At 52.9% G+C, this 24,038-nt stretch overlaps 1 protein-coding gene across 1 annotated transcript in view; it reads right to left on the bottom strand.

The window, feature by feature from the left end:
* Positions 1–5,998: 5,998 nt before the first annotated feature.
* The window catches only part of LOC140492631 (CTD nuclear envelope phosphatase 1-like), a 54,912-nt gene continuing 36,872 nt past the window's right edge, over positions 5,999–24,038 (bottom strand). The window contains 8 exon segments of the mRNA XM_072591661.1: positions 5,999–7,563; positions 9,923–10,007; positions 13,624–13,657; positions 13,659–13,736; positions 17,192–17,308; positions 19,056–19,127; positions 19,291–19,409; positions 19,706–19,772. Of these exon segments, the coding sequence (XP_072447762.1) occupies positions 7,503–7,563; positions 9,923–10,007; positions 13,624–13,657; positions 13,659–13,736; positions 17,192–17,308; positions 19,056–19,127; positions 19,291–19,409; positions 19,706–19,772 (633 nt within the window). The 3' untranslated portion in view covers positions 5,999–7,502.

Here is a 24,038-nt window from a genome sequence, read left to right as displayed (position 1 = left end):
GCACCACCTCGCTGAGGGGGACGGACCCGCTCGCTTACGCCCCTTCCCCCTCTGACAACCCCAAAATCCTTCTTTCCTCGGGGAGTCAGGTGGGGCCCACGTCTGCGCATGCGCCGCACTCGGTGGCGGAAGGTGACTTTCATCCCCCGGGGTGCCGCGGTTTAGTCGTCACAATGGGTCACGAGACCCTCCGCCTCCCCTTGACAGACCACGCCCCCCCACAGGGGTCACCTGACCCCCAAGTAATCACGTGGCTCCCCAGCCCCAGCACGTCAATGCTTTCCCAGCACCAGGGTCAGGGGATTTGCCCAGCTACTCATGGAGTCCTTTTATTAGAGTCATAGAGATGTACAGCACGGAAACAGACCCTTCGGTCCAACCCGTCCATGCCGACCAGATATCCCAACCCAATCTAGGCCCACCTGCCAGCACCCAGCCCATATCCCTCCAAACCCTTCCTATTCATATACCCATCCAAATGCCTCTTAAATGTTGCAATTGTACCAGCCTCCACCACTGTCTTTGGCAGCGCATTCCATACACGTACCACCCTCTGTGTGAAAAAGTTGCCCCTTAGGTCTCTTTTATATCTTTCACCTCTCACCCTAAACCTATGCCCTCTAGTTCTAGACTCCCCCACCCCCCAGGGAAAAGACTTTGTCTATTTACCCTATCCTAACCAATGTCCTGTACAGCCACAACATGACCTCCCAACTCCTGTACTCAATACTCTGACCAATAAAGGAAAACATACCAAACGCCTTCTTCACTATCCTATCTACCTGCGACTCCACTTTCAAGGAGCTATGAACCTGCACTCCAAGGTCTCTTTGTTCAGCAACACTCCCCAGGACCTTACCATTAAGTGTATAAGTCCTGCTAAGATTTTCTTTCCCAAAATGCAGCACCTTGCATTTATCTGAATTAAACTCCATCTGCCACTTCTCAGCCCATTGGCCCATCTGGTACAGATCCTGTTGTAATCTGAGGTAACCCTCTTCGCTGTCCACGACACCTCCAATTTTGGTGTCATCTGCAAACTTACTAACTGTACCTCTTATTTACATAAATGACTTGGATGTGAGCATGACAAAAAGTAGAGAGCCCAGCACCGATCCTTGTGGCACTCCACTGGTCACAACCTCCAGTCTGAAAAACAACCCTCCATCACCACCCTCTGTCTTCTACCTTTGAGCCAGTTCTGTATCCAAATGGTTCAAAGTTCTCCCTGTATTCCATGAGATCTAACCTTGCTAATCAGTCTCCCATGGGGAACCTTGTCGAATGCCTTACTGAAGTCCATATAGATCACATCTCCTGCTCTGCCCTCATCAATCTTCTTTGTTACTTCTTCAAAAAACTCAATCAAGTTTGTGAGAGATGATTTCCCACGCACAAAGCCATGTTGACTATCCCGAATCAGTCCTTGCCTTTCCAAATACATGTACATCCTGTCCCTCAGGATTCCCTCCAACAACTTGCCCACCACCAAGGTCAGCTCACTGGTGTATAGTTCCCTGGCTTGTCTGTACCGCCCTTTACATGTTTGCCAATCTCCAGTCTTCCGGCACCTCACCTGTGACTATCGATGATACAAATATCTCAGCAAGAGGCCCAGCAATCACTTCTCTAGCTTCCCACAGAGTTCTCATATACACCTGATCAGGTCCTGGGGATTTATCTGAACCCTTTCAAGTTTAACCGTTTCAAGACATCCAGCACGTCCTCCTCTGTAATCTGGAAATTTTGCAAGATGTCACTTTCTGTTTCCCTACAGTCTACATCTTCCATATCCTTTTCCACAGTAAATACTGATGCAAAATATTCAGTTAGTATCTCCCCCATTTTCTGTGGTTCCACACAAAGGCAGCCTTGCTGATCTTTGAGGGCCCTATTCTCTCCCTAGTTACCCTTTTGACCTTAATGTACTTGTAAAAACCCTTTGGATTCTCCTTAATTCTATTTGCTAACACTATCTCATGTCCCCTTTTTTGCCCTCCTGATTTCCCTCTTAAGTATACTCCTACTTTCTTTATACTCTTCTAAGGATTCACTCGATCTATCCTGTCTATACCTGACATATGCTTCCTTCTTTTTCTTAACCAAACCCTCCATTTCTTTAATCATCCAGCCTTCCCTATACCTACCAGCCTTCCCTTTCACCTTGACAGGAATATACTTTCTCTGGATTCTTGTGATCTCATTTCTGAAGGCTTCCCATTTTCCAGCCGTCCCTTTACCTGCGAACATCTGCCTCCAATCAGTTTTCGAAGGTTCTTACCTAATACCATCAAAATTGGCCTTTCTCCAATTTAGAACTTCAAATTTTAGATTGTTTGAAAGTGATTTAAACATGAAGCAAAAACCTCCATTCCACCAATTTGCAACCCTCAGAGGCTGGCATCTGTGGCTCTGAGGTGGGGGGGTGGGGGGGAAGAAATAGGATAAGGGGTAGCAGATTTCAAATGGTGACATGGAGGAAAGGATTCCAAAAAAATTTACAAGGATGTTGCCTGGGTTGGAACTACAGGGAGAGGCTGAGGCTATTTTCCAATGAGTGTGGTGCTGGGAAAGCACAACAGGTCAGGCAGCATCCAAGGAGCAGGAAAATCGACGTTTCGGGCAAAAGTCCTTCATCAAGAAGGGGTTTTTGCCCCAAAAAGTCAATTTTCCTGCTCTTCGGGTGCTGCCCGACCTGCTGTGCTTTTCCAGCACCACAATCTTGACTTCTAATCTCCAGCATCTGCAGTACTCACTTTCACCTATTTTCCCTGGAGTATCACGGGCTGGGGAGGGTCTTTATGGAGATTTATAGAGCGTATATGGGCCAGGAGCAGGCAGGTGGAACTAGTTTTGCTTGGGATTATGTTCAGCATGGACTGATTGTATCTAAGGGTGTGTTGCCATGCTGAGTGACTCTATGGGGGCATGGATAGGGTAAATAGTCAAAGTCTTTTCCCCAGGGTAAGGGAGTCCAAAACTAGAGGGGAAAGATTTAAAGGGGAATCCAAATGAGAAACTTCTTCATGCAGAGGGTGGTATGTGTATGGAATGAGCTGCCAGAGGAAGTGATGGAGGCTGGTACAAGTACAATATTTAAAAGGCATCTGGATGGATATGTGAATAGGAAGGGTTTAGAGGGATATGGGCCAAATGCTGCTAGATTTATTGAGAGTGTCTGGTTGGCATAGACGAGTTGGACCAAAGGGTCTGTTTCCATGCTGTACATCTCTAAGACTCTCATCACTGCTTCTCTCAAAAGCTCATGAATCTGTGGAATTCACTATCCCTGAACATTAAGTAAACTTAAAGAGACAGATGTTTACTGAGGAGCAAATGACTGCAAATGCTGGCATCTGTACTGTAGACAACAAATGCTTGAAATCATAGTAAATCAGACAACATCTATAGAGAGACAGCAAGCTAACATTTAGACTCTAGATGGCTCTTCATGGATACTGTCTGACCCACTGTGATCTCCAGCTGTTTAATACTAAATTGACATTATGGAAAATGAGCAGGAAAGTGCAGTTGAGGCTAAGATGACATCAAGCTCAGTCATATTAAATGAAAGTATAAGGTCCAAGGGTTGAATTTTCTACTGCTCCTAGCTACTGTGTTCTAATCACAAAGTTCAGGCCTTAGGGTACCCCACCATCAGCACTGGGAGTGGGACTTGACCTTACAAACACACTGTTATTGTCACTGGGGCAGTGGTCTAATGCCAAGCCAATGCCCTGGAGACAAGGGCAGCTGGTGGGATGCAAGTTCTAAAAACATTCGGAACACATATGAAATATAAAGCTGGTCGAAAGGTGATCACTGATTGATGGGAAGGCAAATATGTTGTCCTTGCTCAGAGGAGCCTCTGTCTGACTGCAGACCACACCCAATGAGATAGATCAATTTGAAAAGAAAAATCAGTTCAGGAATGTTACAACAAAAGGGACTCGAATCTAGCTTTCCTAATTCATAGTAGGGACAGGCGGAGTTAACAACAGATATGTTGTACTGTCAGAGGGTCAAGGCTAAGGGAGAGCAGAGCTGTTCGGTCACAGAGTCAGTGCTAAGGGAGAGCATAGGTGTGTTCTCTGAGGGTCAGGACGGAGAGTGAGCAGACCTATGTTCTCAGGGGGTCAGGACTGCTGAAGAGCCGAGCTGTATTATCAGAGGGTCAGGGCTGAGGGAGAGCAGAGCTGTACTGTCAGAGGGTCAGGACTGGGGGAGAGCAGAGAGGTAGTGTCAGAGGGTCAGGGCTGAGGGAGAGCAGAGAGGTACTGTCAAGGGTCAGTACAGAGGGAGAGCAGAGAGGTACTGTCAGAGGGTCAGGACAGAGGGAGAGCAGAGAGGTACTGTCAGAGGGTGTAAAATATATGACTTACATAAAACAAACTGAAGGCTAGCTGCGAATGGGAAACTCTGCAGCAGTCAAAAGCCTGTGAAGACGCTGTTGAAAACACGCAGGAGGTAGTCACGTGACATTCCGTGTCGCGCTCGGAAGAATGCGAGGCGGTCACGTGACTTTCAGTTTCGCGCCCAGGAAGGGTGCGGGGCGGTCACGTGACGTGCCGTTTCGCGCCCAGGAAGTGGGCCAAGGAGGTCACGTGATGACCCGTTTCGCGGGCAAAAGAAGCTCATGTGGGGTCGGACATCCGGGAATGCGAGGAAGCGGGGAATGGAGTCAGATCAACAACCAATGAGAAGGGGATTCTACCTCAGTGTGTGTATGACGTTTTTTATGGTATAAAAGACTGGGGCAGGGACAAAACGAGGTCTTACTTTTTGAACTGCCACACGAGGTAGTTGGTCAGGGAGAAAAGGGTTAGACCCAGAGCTCTGCATGCTTTGTCCACTTACTGTTTAAAATAAATCAAGAGTGTGAGACTGAATATCTTCTCCTAGTGCTTCATTTAAAAGAACACGCAGGACAAGGCTCACACATAGAAGAAAGTAAATTAGTAGATTTAGCCAGTCCTACAAGGGTCAGGACTGAGGGAGAGCAGAGAGGTACTGTCAAGGGTCAGGACCGAGGGAGAGCAGAGAGGTACTGTCAAGGGTCAGTGCTAAGGGAGAGCAGAGAGGTACTGTCAGAGGGTCAGGACAGAGGGAGAGCAGAGAGGTACTGTCAGAGGGTCAGGGCTGAGGGAGAGCAGAGAGGTACTGTCAAGGGTCAGGACTGAGGGAGAGCAGAGAGGTACTGTCAGAGGGTCAGGACTGAGGGAGAGCAGAGAGGTACTGTCAGAGGGTCAGGGCTGAGGGAGAGCAGAGTGGTACTGTCAGAGGGTCAGGGCTGAGGGAGAGCAGAGAGGTACTGTCAAAGGGTCAGGACTGAGGGAGAGCAGAGAGGTACTGTCAGAGGGTCAGGACTGAGGGAGAGCAGAGCTGTACTGTCAGAGGGTCAGGACTGAGGGAGAGCAGAGTGGTACTGTCAGCATAGAGGAGGCACTGCCAAGGTCTGGTTGGTACAGGCCGGGCATGGCCCACTTGGAAGCTCACCCACTTGGTCTGGGTACCATCACCAATGTTGCAAATAACTCCAGCTCAGCAAGAACTGGGCTGAAGCTGGCCAAGTCTGACACAGAGAGCCGGTTAGAAAGGACAGAAACTGACAGGGTCAGGAATAAATCAACAAGGACTGATTGAGGGTCAGCAACAAAGGACAGAGATTGTGGGTCTATAACCCGGGACTGATTCCGAGCGTCTGTCCAAGAGAATATTTAAAGAAACAATTTCAAGGTTGGCACAAGAAACAATTTAGTACCCGTGTGAACGAATCAGAAAATGTACCACAAACTGAAAGCAGATTGAGGAGGGAGGAATATTTAAAAACAGGGAAGGAAAAAAGTTTTCTTTTAATGAAAAGCCAGAATATTAGCAGGTCACCTATTCCTAGTGCAAATTCTGCATTGCTTTCCCTTCCTAAACAAGATTGAACACACACCTGAAGGTGATTAGAAACCAAAAAGAGAGAGCACCTTAAAAATACATTTTAAAAATATTTAAACTTTGAATGGAAGTTTTATTGCAAAATGGGGGGTGGGGAAGGGGAGGGATGAAATTAAAAAAGCTTCCATTAGCCTGTAGCCCGAACAGGGATGGGATAGTCAGGGATTGCATGTGGTGTGATCCAGAGAATCTCTGCAAGTGAAGCCAGCTTCTGTGCAGTCAATCTTCACGGATCCACCACTGGGTCCAGGCGCTGAGACGCCTGCTCCTCCTGTTGCGTGCGTTTAGAGACCGAAGCGCCAACCAATCCTCTCCCACTCGCCTCCGAGCTCATCGTTTGGGTGGTGGGCGTCGAGGGTTGGGTGGTACGGAGAATCCCGATCTCTGTATCCTCCTCCCCTGGTGAAACCCCTGCCTCTGGCCTGGCCTGGCCTGACCTCCGCTGACTAAACATAAACCGGAGAGGCGTGAGCTGCTGGAGGAAGCAAGCAGCCTGCTCCTGGGAGACGCTGTCCGATTCCACTGTGATCTCGGTGATCCGTGTGCACACTGCATTCCCGCTAGGCCGGCATACACTCCCCTTCACACAGAAATGTAACACGTGTGCAGAGACAGCAAACTCACGGGTTTGTGCAGAGATTTCCCACATTGCCCCGCCAGCAATGCTAAGGCCGAGGCGAGAGTGTTACGCAGCAGGAGAACAGAAACACAGCCAAGGGGAACGGGGCGGGGAGGAGAAAAGTTCAAATTCCTTTTTAATACAAGAAAATTATTCGTTTTTTTTAAAAATGGGGGAGGAGAAAGGAACCAAAAAAAAGCTTCTTCATAATCGATTGTGTGTGTGCGTGCGTGCGTGTGCGTGCGCACGTGGGGTGTGTGCATTGTGTGCACGTGTGGGTGTGGGAGTACGTTTGTGTGCGCGGGTGTGTGCGTGTGCGCGTGTTTGTGCATGCGTGCGCGCGTGTGGGTGTTTGTGTGCGCGTGTGGGTGTGCACGTGTGTGCATGTGCACGTGGGGTGTGTGCACGCACGCATGCGGGTGGGTGTGGGGGTACGTTTGTGTGTGTGGGTGTGTGTTTGTGCATGCGCGTTTGTGCATGCGTGTGCGTGCGTGCACGTGTGGGTGTTTGTGTTTGTGCGTGCGCGTAGGTGTGTGTGTGCGCGCGTGTGTGTGCAGGTGTGCGTGCGTGCGTGTGTGCATGCGGAGGTGCGCACACGCGCACGAGAGAGGGAGGGGTGGATTAAATCTCGTGTTTTCTTTCTTTGTTTAAAACACTGTACAATACTGTCCCATTGCTTCAGTGCCATCGAAGACTGGCAGCACACTTCCTGCTTCATGGAGACTGGCTGGCACTGTCGTCTGCTGTGCCCAGACTGGTCTGTCAGGGCGAGCTGAGTCCGATTGCCCTGACGGCGGGAGGGAGGGGAGGGGGGGGAACTGGGCAGAGGAGGGAGGGATCAAACACGCAGGGGAAGGCCATTCCGGACACACTTATCGGCGTGGAATGTGGGATGGGGAGGGGGAGAGAGAGAGGAGCGGGGAATCGGAAGTGAGAGTCACCATAATCGGTGCTGATGTAAATTCCGACTGAGGACTGATCTCACATCTGCTGTGAACCTGCAAGCAAAGCGAGAGACGGGGCATGAGTCAGACAAGGTTGGCACAGAATCTCTGCCAAGGCAGCCCAGGTGGGTGCCCACAACAGTACTTTTGTTCAAAATTACTGAATTTCCCAAATGTGGTGAGGGTCTTCCATCACACCCTCCCAGGACAGGGACAGCACGGGGTTAGATACAGGGTAAAGCTCCCTCTACACTGTCCCCATCAAACCCTCCCAGGACACTTATGGACAGCAAAGAATGTTACCTCAGAGCAGTGGGATCTTGATTAGATGGGCTATTAGGCTGAGGAGTGGCAGATTGAGTTTTAGATTAGATTAGATTCCCTAAAGTGTGGAAACAGGCCCTTTGGCCCAACAAGTCCACACCAACCCTCTGAAGAGTAACCCACCCAGACCCTTTTCCCTCTGACTAATGCACCTAACACTACGGGCAATTGAGCATGGCCAATTCACCTGACCTGCACATTTTTGGACTGTGGGAGGAAACCGGAGCACCCGGAGCAAACCCACGCAGACACGGGGAGAATGTGTAAACTCCACACAGACAGGCAGGAATTGAACCCAGGACCCTGGTGCTGCGAGGCAGCAGTGCTAACCACTGAGCCACTGTGCCGCCCCGTTTAATTTAGATAAATGTGAGGTGCTGCACTTTGTACAGGCAAACCAGGGCAGTCCTTATACACTTAATGGTAAGGTCCTGGGGAGTGTTGCTGAACAAAGAGACCTTGGAATGAAGGTTCATAGCTCCTTGAAAGTGGAGTTGCAGGTAGATAGGATAGTGAAGGCGGCGTTTGGTATGTTTTCCGTTATTGGCCAGAGTATTGAGTACAGGAGTTGGGAGGTCATGTTGCAGCTGTACAGGACATTGGTTAGGACACTTTTGGAATACTGAGTTCAATTCTGGTCTCCCTACTATAAGAAGGATGTTGTGAAACTTGAAAGGGGTCAGAAAAGATTTACTAGGATGTTGCCAGGGTTGGAGGATCTGAGCTACAGGGAGAGGCTGAACAGGCTGGGGCTGTTTTCCCTGGAGAGTCGGAGGCTGAGGGGGTGACCTTATAGAGGTTTATAAAATCATACGGAGCATAGGCTTTAGGTGAGATGGGAAAGATATAAAAGGGACCTAAGGGGCAACTTTGTCATGTCGCGAGTGGTGCGTGTGTGGAATGAGCTGTCCAAGAAAGTGGTCGAGGCTGGTACATTTACACCCTCACCCCTGCTGGATTGAAGAACCCCTGGGCTGCTAACTCCATAGGTCTGCTCACCTTCCTTCAGGACCTGCTGCCCCTATATTCGAATGCTTTGTGATTGATGCACTAAGCAACAGAGATCCCTCAGCCTGTTACAAATCTGCATTTCCTTACTGTTCAGGTAAGACACTCCTGGCTTCCAGAACAGAGAATTTCTGTCTGCCCTCTCAAGCGAACACAGAACCATCTCGCTGGCCCGGACCACCTCTCTCGACCAACATCACAAAAGCCAGACCATCACAGGAACCAAACTCCAACCCAAGGACTCCACTTCCACTTCCTGCTGCTGCAGAAACATCAAAGACCTTTCCCACCCCTCTTCCAACCTCTTCCATCAGGCAGAAGATACAGAATAAAGACCAACACAGGAACAGGCCCTTCGGCCCTCCAAGCCTGCGCTGACACATTTTGTCCTTCCGTACAAAAACTGTCTTCACTTACAGGATCGGGTTCCCTCTATTCCCTTCCTATTCATGTCCTTGTCCAGGTGCTTCTTGAATGCTGCTATTCTGTCTGCTTCCAGCACCTCTGGGCAGTGTATACCAGATACTCCCCATCCTGGGTGTGAAAAACCTGCCTCGCACTAAACATACCCCCACCCCCACCCCCACCCCCACCCCAACTAAAGTTCTATAAAGCGGCAGCATTCAGCAGCTTGAACACGTGTACGAACAGGTTCAGGAACAGCTTCTTCCCCCGCGGTTACCAAACTGCTGGGTGCACCGCTCTCATTTCAGTCTAACTGTGATCTTGCTCTGTGCACTTCCTATCTCGCTGCCTCACTCTGTCTGAACACCCTACGATCTGACTTTACTGCTCGCAAAACAGAACTTTTCACTGTACTTCGGTGCATGCGACAACAATAAATCAAACCCACATGAATTGGGACTCCATTGCTTTTGGTGAGATTTTACTGTGTCTGCATCGGACGGGTGACTAATCAGGTAGAGAGAGCACTTGAGATATCGAGACTTCAAAAGGAAATAACGTCATTACTTCTATCAGCACAGGAGGCCATTCACCCATTGTGTTCTCTCTGAAGAACAGTTCAATTAGTCCCACGTCCATCCCCTCACCCCAAGACGAGCAGGAATTCGTTACCTACCTCAATGCATCAAGCATTGGGAGGAGATTCAGGAGTGCTGTGTCACTGGGGTCACTGAACCACGATTTAATAGGTATTGCGTTATCTAGGGGGAAGAGAAGAGAAACATTTCCACGTCACTTTCGGACGCTCGGGCTGGGGCTCACAACGTTTTCCGACTCACGCCCCATTCTTCCACACACTCCTCTCCAGAATCCCTGTCCTCCAAGGGCTGCCAACCCCATATCCACCCAACTTAGAGTCCAGTCGGGGCTATTCGCCCACACAAGGCCTCACTGGCCACCTGCTCCCCACCCACTGGTCTGGTTCCACTGGGGCAGGCTTGAGGAATAGGGAACCAGAGACATGTTGTCTCATTGCAACCAGCCCTTGGCAGCGCCGGGATCGCTTGGAGTTTGCACCAAGACCCAGCCTTTCTGCCCCTTGTGCCGAGTGGCCACGCACAGACCCCGGGTTAAACAACCTTTCAATGTTCACACTGCCATCCGTGCGTTCCCTATCTCTGCGGCTCCACACCCCACCGCGATCTCAGTGTTCCTCCAATGTCAGCCTGCTGGACATCCCCTCCAATCCTCACCGCTCCCACCATTGCCAGGTGCACCTTCAGCTGCCTGAGGGGCCAAAACACCGGAATTCCCTCCTGAAACCTCGCCAACTCTGCTCTTGGACTGTGCGGTCAAATTTAGTTTCATGGCACCACTGTGGACCATCGTGGAGACAGGTTATTCGGTTAAAGGTGCTATGCAAATGCAGGCTGATGTTGCTAATTTATCACACACAGCCAGAAGAGGGAGCTCTGGTTCAAGGATTTGGTTCTTCGCAGCCAGTTGGATAATCTACTGTCTGAATGTGATCTCAGTGACTTTGCAATAAATCATATTAAAACCAACCTCCCAAATACATTTTATTTAGAGTAAAGCTCCCTCTACACTGTCCCCCATTCACACACTCCCAGGACAGGGATGGCATGTGGTTAGATACAGAGTAAAGCTCCCTCTACACTGTCCTCCCCATCAAACCCTCCCAGGACAGGGACACCATGAGATCAGACACAGAGTAAAGCCTCTTCTACACTGACACCATAAAATATTCCAAGGACAGGGACAGCACCGGGTTAGATACAGAGTAAAGTTCCCTCTACACTGTCCCCCATCAAGCTCTCCCAGGACAGGGACAGCACAAGGTTGCTTAGATACAGAGTAAAGCTCCCTCTACACTGACACCATAAAGCACTCTCAGTGAAAAGGTTGTGTGTAAAATGTGGGTTTCCCTTCCCGATATTGTCACTCCTCACACCTTTTCACTTTCTCCACATTGAACCCTGTATTCCGTTCGCCCTGAAACTTCCAGAGGCTCATTCAACAGAAAAAGTCCTTTCCCTCGTTGTAATTCCTTTTCAACTCCTCTTCCTTCATTCTACTCTGTTCAACAGCAGGAGAGTGAGGAGGTTGGAGTGCAGCTAGATATAATGTTAGCTAGGCCCCAGCTGGAGCACAGTGGGCAGTTCTGGTCCCCCCACTATCGGAACGATGGGATTGCACTGGAGAGGATACAGAGGAAATTCACCTGGATGTTCCCTGCACTGGGGCCAATCAATCAGTCAGCGATTGAGGGGAGGCTGGGGCCAATCAATCAGTCAGCGATGAGGGGAGGCTGGGGCCAATCAATCAATCAGCGATGAGGGGAGGCTGGGGCCAATCAATCAGTCAGCGATGAGGGGAGGCTGGGGCCAATCAATCAATCAGTGATGAGGGGAGGCTGGGGCCAATCAATCAATCAGTCAGCGATGAGGGGAGGCTGGGGCCAATCAATCAGTCAGCGATGAGGGGAGGCTGGGGCAATCAATCAATCAGTCAGCGATGAGGGGAGGCTGGGGCCAATCAATCAATCAGTGATGAGGGGAGGCTGGGGCCAATCAATCAATCAGTCAGCGATGAGGGGAGGCTGGGGCCAATCAGTCAGTCAGCGATGAGGGGAGGCTGGGGCCAATCAATCAATCAGTCAGCGATGAGGGGAGGCTGGGGCCAATCAATCAGTCAGCGATGAGGGGAGGCTGGGGCCAATCAATCAATCAGCGATGAGGGGAGGCTGGGGCCAATCAATCAATCAGTCAGCGATGAGGGGAGGCTGGGGCCAATCAATCAGTCAGCGATGAGGGGAGGCTGGGGCCAATCAATCAATCAGCGATGAGGGGAGGCTGGGGCCAATCAATCAATCAGTCAGCGATGAGGGGAGGCTGGGGCCAATCAATCAATCAGCGATGAGGGGAGGCTGGGGCCAATCAATCAATCAGTCAGCGATGAGGGGAGGCTGGGCCAATCAATCAGTCAGCGATGAGGGGAGGCTGGGGCCAATCAATCAGTCAGCGATGAGGGGAGGCTGGGGCCAGTCAATCAGTCAGCGATGAGGGGAGGCTGGGGCCAGTCAATCAGTCAGCGATGAGGGGAGGCTGGGGCCAGTCAATCAGTCAGCGATGAGGGGAGGCTGGGGCCAATCAATCAGTCAGCGATGAGGGGAGGCTGGGGGCCAATCAATCAATCAGTCAGCGATGAGGGGAGGCTGGGGCCAATCAGTGACATTTTCCTCAGAGCAGAGAGAGCTGAGGGGAAATTTGATTAAGGTGTACAAAATCACGAAAAACATACAGAGGGCATCAAATTGATGAATACAAATTGCCAGAGAGGATAGACAAATGAGATGTAGAGAGGATGTTTCCTCATTGAGGGTAATCGAGAATGAGGATGAGGATTAGCAGATTACAAATAGAGATAAGGAGGAATTCCTTCTCTTGTGGAGCTGTAGAACTATGTCAGCGTGCAGTGGGATAGAAAGAGAGATGTTTAATTAGTAACAGGCTGAAGGATATTGGGGAACAGACAGGAAGGTGGAGAGGAGACTGAAGCACAACAGGAGGGACTGAATGGTCGACTCCAGTACCTTGTTCTTAGGTTCCCTCAGCGCTGACCCTCTGACAGTGCGGCACTCCCTCAGCGCTGACCCTCTGACAGTGCGGCACTCCCTCAGCACTGACCCTCCCACAGTGCGGCGCTCCCTCTGCACTGACCCTCCGACAGTGCTGCACTCCCTCTGCACTGACCCCTCCGACAGTGCTGCACTCCCTCTGCACTGACCCTCCGACAGTGCTGCACTCCCTCTGCACTGACCCTCCGACAGTGCTGCACTCCCTCTGCACTGACCCTCCGACAGTGCTGCACTCCCTCTGCACTGACCCTCCGACAGTGCTGCACTCCCTCTGCACTGACCCTCCGACAGTGCTGCACTCCCTCTGCACTGACCCTCCGACAGTGCTGCACTCCCTCTGCACTGACCCTCCGACAGTGCTGCACTCCCTCTGCACTGACCCTCCGACAGTGCTGCACTCCCTCTGCACTGACCCTCCGACAGTGCTGCACTCCCTCAGCACTGACCCTCCGACAGTGCTGCACTCCCTCAGCACTGACCCTCCGACAGTGCTGCACTCCCTCAGCACTGACCCTCCGACAGTGCTGCACTCCCTTGCGAGTGACAGTGGGCTAATCAGCCTGGATTACGGGCACCATAATTTTGGGGGGCTTGAACTAACAGCGTTGAGACTCAGACGAGAGACTGTACAATCCCCCAGAGGCACACACTGGAAGTGATGTAATCACAGCGAGGGATGACAGTGGAAGAGATGGCTGTGATTTGGGAATCTCGCTTACCTGGATGGCTTCTGTACGCGCCTGGCGAATTGTCCCAATATGATAATGCTGGACAGATCACCGTGTACTACGGAGAGATCTTTTATATAGCTCCCTAGTTCTAGAGTACAGTGCTGTTGGAATTCATGTGAGAGGAAGAGAGAGAGAGAGACATTAGAAACAAATTGAAAAAATACATTACAACTAGTTAGTCGACGTATTTGAGACAGCTCCCATCAATCCTGCAGCACCTTACCCCCCCGCCCCCTCCCAATTTCGTAAACAATTGGGACATTAGCAAAACCTTTCGTCTTGCTGGCATCTGGACAGACGCAAGAATGTGAAACCTCAAAGGGAACAACAATTTTTATAAGAAGAGAAAATGGTGGCTGTTGAGCTCAGTGGTCGAGGCGAGGGTACCAGGGACTTGGTGTTGTCCAAGTGTCCCACCACTGAATGAGAACACGTCCCTTTTCCCTGCAGGGGACTTTCGATACAATCTCCTGCAATCCTGACTGATCTCAAACTCAACCAACGTAGTTAAAAATCACACAACACCAGCTTATAGTCCAACAGGTTTAATTGGAAGCTCACTAGCTAGATCACTGTATTCTAACAGATGAACGGCTTAACAGACAATCAATTTTTCAACATATAATTTCAGTTACATCACACTGTAAATTCTGTGTTACGATCGAGCCCTCCACTATCACCTGATGAAGGAGCGTCGCTCCGAAAGCTAGTGCTTCCAATTAAACCTGTTGGACTATAACCTGGTGTTGTGTGATTTTTAACTTTGTACACCCCAGTCCAACACCGGCACCTCCAAATTATCAACCAACGTACTCCACTTCCTTCTGCCGTTCCCTCTGAAAGGGAGCAAGTGGTGAGTGCATTAAATAATCACCAAGGTAAAATTATCCCTTGGGAAAATAACGCTCCGAACATTTTAGGATTTAACATTCAGTTTGAGCGATAAACTTGGGTCGAAAACCACTTCGAGTGAAGGGACTGACAATGAAGTGAGGATGGAGGTTAGTGAAAGTGAACTGGGTGGGAAGGGGAGCAGGAACAACAGTAAGCAAGCAGCATTTAAGGAGGTAATCCATGACTCTCGGCAAAACTCCCAGTCAGCAGGAAAGATTCTCCGAGAGTAATAAATCAATCTACCAAGGAATTTGGGAAGAGCAAGAAAAGTTGAAAGGAAAAGCATACAAGAGGACTAAAATCAGTGGCAGTCCCTACGTATTGGAAAGATGTTGTGAAACATGAAAGGGTTGAGAAAAGATTCACAAGGATGTTGCCAGGGTTGGAGGATCTGAGCTACAGGGAGAGGCTGAACAGGCTGGGGCTGTTTTCCCTGGAGCGTCGGAGGCTGAGGGGAGACCTTATAGAGGTTCATAAAATTATGAGGGGCATGGATCGGGTAAATAGGCAAAGTCTTTTCCCTGGGGTCAGGGAGTCCAGAACTAGAGGGCATAGGTTTAGGATGAGAGGGGAAAGGTATAAAAGAGACCAAAGGGGCAACTTTTTCACGCAGAGGGTGGTACGTGTATGGAATGAGCTGCCAGAGGAAGTGGTGGAGGCTGGTACAATTACAACATTTAAAAAGGCATTTGGATGGGTATATGAATAGGAAGGGTTTGGAGGGAGATGGGCCGGGTGCTGGCAGGTGGGACAGATTGGGTTGGGATATCTGGGCAGCATAGACATGAGGGTCTTTGTGTTTTTTTTACACAGAATGAACGTCCTGAGGAAGTAGTGGATGCAGCTACACTTAAAACATTTAAAAGAGTTTTGGATAAGAACACGAATGGGAAAGGTTTGGAGGGATATGGCCCAGGAGCGGGCAGGTGGGACTGGTTTAATTCGGGATTATGGTCGGCGTGGACTGGTTGGGCTGAAGGGTCTGTTTCCGTGCTGGGTGACTCGGTGAGAGAGAGAAAGGTGGCAAACAGACGTTATACTAGTGAGGAATATAAAAACGGACGATCAGAGCTTCTTTTAGAATATTAAAAGGAAAGAAGTCAAATTGAACACAGGCCTGTTAGAAACAATGCTGAGCATTTCCAAAAAGGTTCCGTCGGATCATCCGCTGGGACAGAGGGATTGCTGGGGGGGGGGGAGAACAGAGTGCTGTGTGGGGGGGGGGGGCAAAGTTCTTGTGGATATTGAAGGCTGAGATTCTGGATCAGACTGGGAGTCCAGGGTTAAGGGAACGGGGGGGACGGACGGGGGCAGGGACCGTGAGGAATGTCAGTTTTGTTATGAGGGGCTGAATGGCCTGTTCCTGATGATTTTAAATTTGGGATTCTTGCACCTACTCTGAGAGAATGTTTCATTCACATTTATGAAACAGTGGCTGTGAGGAGAGGAGTGGCCCACGCGTGAGAGGCTGCCTATGTCGGGCTGCTAGTTTCAGGCATTTGGACGAATGATATTGTCTCGTTGGAACATTCAGGGGCCGTGTTACTTACTCACTGACACACACACACACACACACACACACACACACACACACACACACACACACACACACACACAGAGGTCAGGACAAACGGGCTGATCATTCCGGTCTCAGATCAAGAGAAACGTCTTCGCTGGGGCGGTGGATTTCCCAGGGCTGGGGCGGTGGATTTCCCAGGGCTGGGGCGGTGGATTTCCCAGGGCTGGGGCGGTGGATTTCCCAGGGCTGGGGCGGTGGATTTCCCAGGGCTGGGGCGGTGGATTTCCCAGGGCTGGGGCGGTGGATTTCCCAGGGCTGGGGCGGTGGATTTCCCAGGGCTGGGGCGGTGGATTTCCCAGGGCTGGGGCGGTGGATTTCCCAGGGCTGGGGCGGTGGATTTCCCAGGGCTGGGGCGGTGGATTTCCCAGGGCTGGGGCGGTGGATTTCCCAGGGCTGGGGCGGTGGATTTCCCAGGGCTGGGGCGGTGGATTTCCCAGGGCTGGGGCGGTGGATTTCCCAGGGCTGGGGCGGTGGATTTCCCAGGGCTGGGGCGGTGGATTTCCCAGGGCTGGGGCGGTGGATTTCCCAGGGCTGGGGCGGTGGAATTCCCAGGGCTGGGGCGGTGGAATTCCCAGGGCTGGGGCGGTGGAATTCCCAGGGCTGGGGCGGTGGAATTCCCAGGGCTGGGGCGGTGGAATTCCCAGGGCTGGGGCGGTGGAATTCCCAGGGCTGGGGCGGTGGAATTCCCAGGGCTGGGGCTGGGAATACTCAGTCGTTGGCTACACTTTCGGCCAAGATGGATTCCAAAGCGGGAAAGTGGAACCGAATCCCCAAGTCAGCCAAGATAGCAGAATAGACTCAATGGGCCGAAGGGTCTTTTCCCTCTCGGAATTAGTTTGCTCTTACCCATCAGTTTGGGAACACACGTGGCTCCTGTGCTCACCTGGAACAGCAGAAGGCACTCGTCAGGGCCAGGAGCTGAAACCCCCACTTTTGCCCTCACAGTAGAATCTCTGCCTGACACAAAGAAACGACCAATCCCCTCCCCGAGCCCGTGACAGGCAGGATACAAGCGCTCCCAAACCCCACGTCACTTCTCAGGATACAACTGCGCAGGTTGAGGGAGGGAGCAGCCTCTGTTACCTGTCTGTAATATCTTCTTTTTAATATCTGTCTGTTATTGTCCAGTTTGTCAGCAACAGCAGAGCCATAGATCTCCATGCTGGCAGTGAAAACCACCAACTCATACCACTGACTGACCTGGCAACACAGCAGTGAGAGAGGGGGGGTCAGCTAGCTGGCAAGGTAAGAGAGACAGAGACAGAGCGAGAGAGAGAGAGAGAGACAGAGAGACAGAGAGAGAGTGAGAGAGAGAGAGAGAGAGACACAGAGGGAGACAGACAGACAGAGAGACAGACAGAGAGAGTCGGCGGGGAAAGAGAGAGCAAGAGAGAGAGAGAGACAGGGAGAGGAGAGACAGGGAGAGGAGAGAGAGAGAGAGAGAGCCACAGAAAGGGAGGGAGGGAGGGAGGAGGAGAGACAGAGAGACCCCGGGATGGAGACAGACAGAGAGACCCCAGGATGGAGGGAGGGAGACAGACAGAGACCCCGGGAGGGAGACAGACACCCAGGGAGGGAGGGAGGGAGACAGAGACCCCGGGAGGGAGGGAGGGAGACAGACAAAGACCCCGGGAGGGAGGGAGGGAGACAGACAGAGACCCCGGGAGGGAGGGAGGGAGGGAGACAGACAGAGACCCCGGGAGGGAGGGAGACAGACAGACAGAGACCCCGGGAGGGAGGGAGGGAGACAGACAGAGACCCCAGGAGGGAGGGAGGGAGACAGACAGAGACCCCAGGAGGGAGGGAGGGAGGGAGGGAGGGAGGGAGGGAGACAGACAGAGACCCCGGGAGGGAGGGAGGGAGACAGACAGAGACCCCAGGAGGGAGGGAGGGAGGGAGGGAGACAGACAGAGACCCCGGGAGGGAGGGAGGGAGACAGAGAGACCCCGGGAGGGAGGGAGGGAGACAGACAGAGACCCCGGGAGGGAGGGAGACAGAGAGACCCCGGGAGGGACGGAGGGAGACAGAGAGACCCAGGGAGGGAGGGAGGGAGAGAGAGAGACCCAGGGAGGGAGGGAGGGAGAGAGAGAGACAGAGAGACCCAGGGAGGGAGGGAGGGAGGGAGGGAGAGAGACAGACAGAGAGACCCAGGGAGGGAGGGAGGGAGAGAGAGAGACAGAGAGACCCAGGGAGGGAGGGAGGGAGGGAGACAGAGAGACCCAGGGAGGGAGGGAGGGAGACAGAGAGACCCAGGGAGGGAGACAGAGAGACCCAGGGAGGGAGGGAGGGAGAGAGACAGAGAGACCCAGGGAGGGAGGGAGGGAGACAGACAGACAGAGACCCCGGGTGGGAGGGAGGGAGACAGAGAGACCCAGGGAGGGAGGGAGGGAGACAGACAGACAGAGACCCCGGGTGGGAGGGAGGGAGACAGAGAGAGACCCAGGGAGGGAGGGAGGGAGACCCAGGGAGGGAGGGAGGGAGACAGACAGACAGACAGAGACCCAGGGAGGGAGGGAGGGAGACAGAGAGACCCAGGGAGGGAGACAGAGAGACCCAGGGAGGGAGACAGACCCAGGGAGGGAGGGAGGGAGACATAGAGACCCCAGGTGGGAGGGAGGGAGACAGACAGACAGAGACCCAGGGAGGGAGGGAGGGAGGGAGGGAGACAGAGAGACCCCGGGAGGGAGGGAGGGAGGGAGGGAGGGAGACAGAGAGACCCAGGGAGGGAGGGAGGGAGGGAGGGAGGGAGGGAGGAAGAGAGAGAGAGAGACCCCGGGAGGGAGGGAGAGAGACCCCGGGAGGGAGGGAGAGAGACCCCGGGAGGGAGGGAGGGTGACCCCGGGAGGGAGGGAGGGTGACCCAGGGAGGGAGGGAGGGAGGGAGACCCCGGGAGGGAGGGTGACCCAGGGAGGGAGGGTGACCCCGGGGGAGGATACAGAGTACTCACCACATCCAGGAAAAAGTCGACGTGTGGTCGTTTATGAACGAAGAACCGAACAGGATGTTTATCAATCACAACCTGGAGAGAGAGAGTTCAGAGAGGCTGTCATAACAGGGGAGACAGACCCCAAGCCCAGGCCTCCCACTCCAAAGCTGCAGCGTTACCACCCATTCCCCCAGCTGAGAGTCTGACTCCCTCCCACCCACCAACCCTCACGGGGAGACGCCAGCGCTCCGTTCACCTTCAGGATAAAGTCAGGAGGAGTCCCCGGTCGTACTGTCGGCCGTAAGACTCCGTCGTGGTGGGAGTGGATTAACGTCTCGTCTAGATCGAGAACCAGCACCTTCCCTTTCACCTGACCTGGAGCAAGAAGACAACAGTGTCACAGTGACGGGAAAGGTCAGCCGGGGGGGTGTGTGGGGGCAACAGGGACACGTTGGGGAGGCCGCGGGGGGGGGGGGGGGGGGGGGGGGGTGGAGAAAAGAGGGGGCTGGGGAGAAGCGAGAGATGGGGGGAGGGAGGGAGCAGGGGATGGAGGGAGTGTTGGGGAGGGAGGGTTGGGGAGGGGGTTGAGGGGGAGAGGGAGAGAGAGAGAGAGAGACACAACAAAGGGATGAGGCATGAGTGTGAACAGTAGTTACTGAGTAAATACTCACTGAGTCGGTTTCTTGAGATTGGAGACAGAGGTAGAATGTCATAGCGAACAGTCTGATACTGTATAATCTGTGGGAGGAAGCACAGGGTCACCAGGTTAGACAGTCACATCCAACCCCAGTGTTCAGTGAGAATGGGCAACAGTGCTGTACACCCCCTCCCTATCTCTGTCACCCCCTCTGACCCCTACCCTCCCTCCCTTTCTCTGTCACCCCCTCCTGCCCCTCTCCCCCTCCCTATCTCTATCACCCCCTCCTGCCCCTCTCCCCCTCCCTATCTCTGTAACTCCCTCCTGCCCCTCTCCCCCTCCCTATCTCTGTAACTCCCTCCTGCCCCTCTCTGTGAGCTTTCCAGCTTTGATGCCTGGGGCCACCCTTAACCTGTCACTCCTCAAAACCAAACATGCCGTCCCTCTCATCAGGGCAAGGGACTGTGTGGGGTACGGTGAGTGTGTGCAAGTGCGAGAGAGTGAGTGCGTGCGAGCATGAGTGAGAGAGTGGGGTGTGTGTGCACGAATGCGCGAGCATGAGCGTGAGAGTGAGGGGTGTGTTTGGGTGTGTGTGCGCGAGCAGGAGTGTGAGAGTGGGGGGGTGTGTGTGTGCAAGTGAGAGAGTGGGGGGGTGTGTGTGTGCGAGTGTGAGAGTGGGGGCGTGTGAGAGTGTGCAAGCATGAGCGTGAGAGTGGGGGCGTGTGTGAGTGTGCGAGCATGAGCGTGAGAGTGGGGGCGTGTGTGAGTGTGCGAGCATGAGCGTGAGAGTGGGGGCGTGTGTGAGTGTGCGAGCATGAGCGTGAGAGTGGGGGCGTGTGTGAGTGTGCGAGCATGAGCGTGAGTGTGAGTGTGTGTGTGTGTGTGTGTGCGCGAGCATGAGTGTGAGAGTGGGGGCGTGTGTGAGTGTGCAAGCATGAGTGTGAGAGTGGGTGGGTGGGTGTGTGTGGGTGTGTGTGTGTGAGTGAGTGTGCGAGCATGAGAGAGAGAGTGGGGGTGTGTGTGTGTGTGTGTGAGTGAGTGTGCGAGCATGAGAGAGAGAGTGGGGGTGTGTGTGTGTGTGTGTGTGTGTGTGTGTGTGTGTGAGTGAGTGTGCGAGCATGAACGTGAGAGTAGTGGGGGGGGGGGGGGGGGGGGGGGGGGGGGGTGTTGTGTTGCATCTGGTCACCACACCGTACAGACCAGTATTTCCCAAATCACCATTTTCTCCAAGAGCTCAGCTTATTCCCCGCTGGGCCCTCGATGGGAACACTGTCAGACATCAAAGACTGATGGGAATTAGCAGCAGGTTACCCACTGGCTTCAAAGGAAAAGCCTCCCATTAAACTGGTCAGGAAAGAAATCCAACCCTGCATTTTACTAGCACCTTCACCAAGGTGCCTGGCAGCCAGTGAGGTGATGTGTTGACGGTGTAGTTAGCTCATCAGAAACACAGCACGTGATTGGAAGCTCTCACAGGAAAGCCAGCAGCTGACATGGATCTGCAAACATTGGATCAATGCCCTTTCTTCAGCTTTAATTAGTGAACATCCGATCTTCAACATCCACCAGGGGTCTCAGATTAACACCCCAACACCACCAGAACAGCGCACCCTCAGCACTGACCCTCCGGCGCTCCCTCAGCACTCACTCTTCGACAGTGCGGCGCTCCCTCAGCACTGACCCTCCGACAGTGCGGCGCTCCCTCAGCACTGACCCTCCGACAGTGCGGCGCTCCCTCAGCACTGACCATCCGACAGTGCCCACTCCCTCAGTACTGACCCTCAGTGCAGCACTCCCTGAGCACAGACCCTCCGACAGCGCCCACTTCCTCAGCACTGACCCTCCGACAGTGTCCACTCCCTCAGTACTGACCCTCCGACAGAGCAGCACTCCCTCAGCACTGACCCTCCGACAGTGCGGCGCTCCCTCAGCACTGACCCTCCGACAGTGCCCACTCCCTCAGCGCTGACCCTCCGACAGTGCGGCGCTCCCTCAGCACTGACCCTCCGACAGTGCGGCGCTCCCTCAGCACTGACCCTCCGACAGTGCGGCGCTCCCTCAGCACTGACCCTCCGACAGAGCGGCGCTCCCTCAGCACTGACCCTCCGACAGAGCGGCACTCCCTCAGCACTGACCCTCCGACAGAGCGGCACTCCCTCAGCACTGACCCTCCGACAGTGCGGCACTCCCTCAGCACTGACCCTCCGACAGTGCGGCACTCCCTCAGCACTGACCCTCCGACAGAGCGGCGCTCCCTCAGCGCTGACCCTCCGACAGTGCGGCGCTCCCTCAGCACTGACCCTCCGACAGAGCGGCACTCCCTCAGCACTGACCCTCCGACAGAGCGGCACTCCCTCAGCACTGACCCTCCGACAGAGCAGCACTCCCTCAGCACTGACCCTCCGACAGAGCAGCACTCCCTCAGCACTGACCCTCCGACAGAGCAGCGCTGACCCTCCAATAGCACTGCGCTCTAACTGACCATAACACACAGGAGCAGAAATTAGGCCATTCAGCCCATCGAGTCTACTCTGCCATTGAATCTTTGCTGATAAGTTTCCCAACCTCATTCTCCAGGTTTCTCCACATAGCCCTTAATCCCTTTGATACTCAAGACCCTATCTACCTCCATCTTGAATATCCTCAGTGACCTGGCCTCCAGTGTTCTGTGGCACTGAATCCCATCGATTCCCCGCTCTCCGGCTGAAGACGTTTCTCCTTCTCTCTCTTCTGAAAGGTCTTCCCTTTACTCTAAGACTGTGTCCTTGGGTCCGAGTCTCTCCTACCGATGGAAACATCGTCCCAACATCCTCTTGGTCCAGGCCAGTCAGTATTCTGTATGTTTCAATCAGATTCCCCCCTCCCCAATCCTTCTAAACTCAGAGTATAGTCCCAGAACCTCAAACGTTCCTTATATGTTAAGCCTTTCATTCCTGGGACCATTCTATTGAATGTCCTCTGAACACTCTCCAGGGCCAGTACATCCTCCCTGAGATATGGGGCCTAAAACTGCTCACAATACTCCAAATGTGGTCTGACCAGAGCCTTATAAAGCCTCAGGTGTACATCCTGCTTTTATATGCAAACCCTCTCAATATAAATGCCGTCATTGTATTTGTCTTCCTAATTACTGAATCCTGTGGGATTCAAGGGGACACACTGTCACAAAACCCCCGGCTGTTTCACCCTCTGCCAAGTGGCACGGTGCCAGGCCGGTTTAGTCGCTGACCTTTGGCACAAGCTCAGCTGGAACATGCTGCCGGTCACTGTTAATTCCCAGCGAGAGCTTGCCTGTTGGGTGAGCCAGCCAAGTGCACCTGTCCCTGTCAGACACTGCGGTTTGTAATGGGGGCTGTGGGTACATGTCATCAGGGCTGGGGCTGGAAGGCAGGAGGACAAACTCCAAACAACAGGAATATCCTGACCCCAAAACCAAACAGCAAGGCAGCTCCTCTGCCCGTACCCAGCTCGCATCAGAGCTCAGCGACAGACAGGGAAGGCAAATGGAATGCTGGCCTTCGTTCCAAAAGTGTTAAAATAGGGAGATTTCACTCAAATTATCCAGGGTACTCCACAGCGGGAGCACAGGGAAGAGCATTGGACCCCTTACATTTCTTTTCCCCTCATTCACGAGATGACGGTGTCGCTGGATAACCAGCATTTACTGCACTTCCCAGAGGGCAGTTAAGAGTCAACCACATTGCCGGGGGGGGGGGGGGGGTCATGTGTAGGCCAGACCAGACCAGGGTGGCACTTTCCTCCCCCGAAAGGGCACGCGTGAACCAGATGTGCTTTTTCCAACAATCGACAATAGATTCCTAAAACCAAAAGAGAAAATGCTGGAAAATCTCAGCAGGTCTGGCAGTATCTGTATGGAGAGCAAAGAGCTGACATTGTGAGTCTAACTGACCCTTTGTCAAAGGGTCCTGGTCATCACAGGCTCTTCACTGCAGATTTTTTTTTTATTGAATTTAAATTCAAGCATCTGCCATGCCAGGATTCAAACCCAGGTCCCCAGAATATTACCTGGGTCTTGGGGTTAAGAGTCCAGCAATAATACCACTCGGCCACTGCCTTCCCTACGACCGAGGGAAAGAGGGGCTGACGTTGCAGACAGTTCACTGGATTACCAGGAGTGGAGGGACGGTCCTGGGAGGAGAGGTTGTGCCTGCACTCAGAGTTTAGGAGAATGAGAGGCGACCTGGACGTTTGGTGAGGCCTGTTCTGGAATACTGTGTCCAGTTCTGGTCACCCAGTTATAGAAAGGATTGTATTAAACTGGAGGGGACTCAGGAGAGATTTACCAGAACGTCACTAAGTACAGAAGGTTTGGGTTATAAAGAAAGGCCAGATGGGCTGGGAATTCT

Source organism: Chiloscyllium punctatum, chromosome 21 (genome assembly GCF_047496795.1).
Source record: "Chiloscyllium punctatum isolate Juve2018m chromosome 21, sChiPun1.3, whole genome shotgun sequence".
Taxonomy (NCBI): Eukaryota; Metazoa; Chordata; class Chondrichthyes; order Orectolobiformes; family Hemiscylliidae; genus Chiloscyllium; species Chiloscyllium punctatum.
Note: the sequence above shows the minus strand (reverse complement) of the source record. Positions and strands in the feature narration are given on the sequence as shown.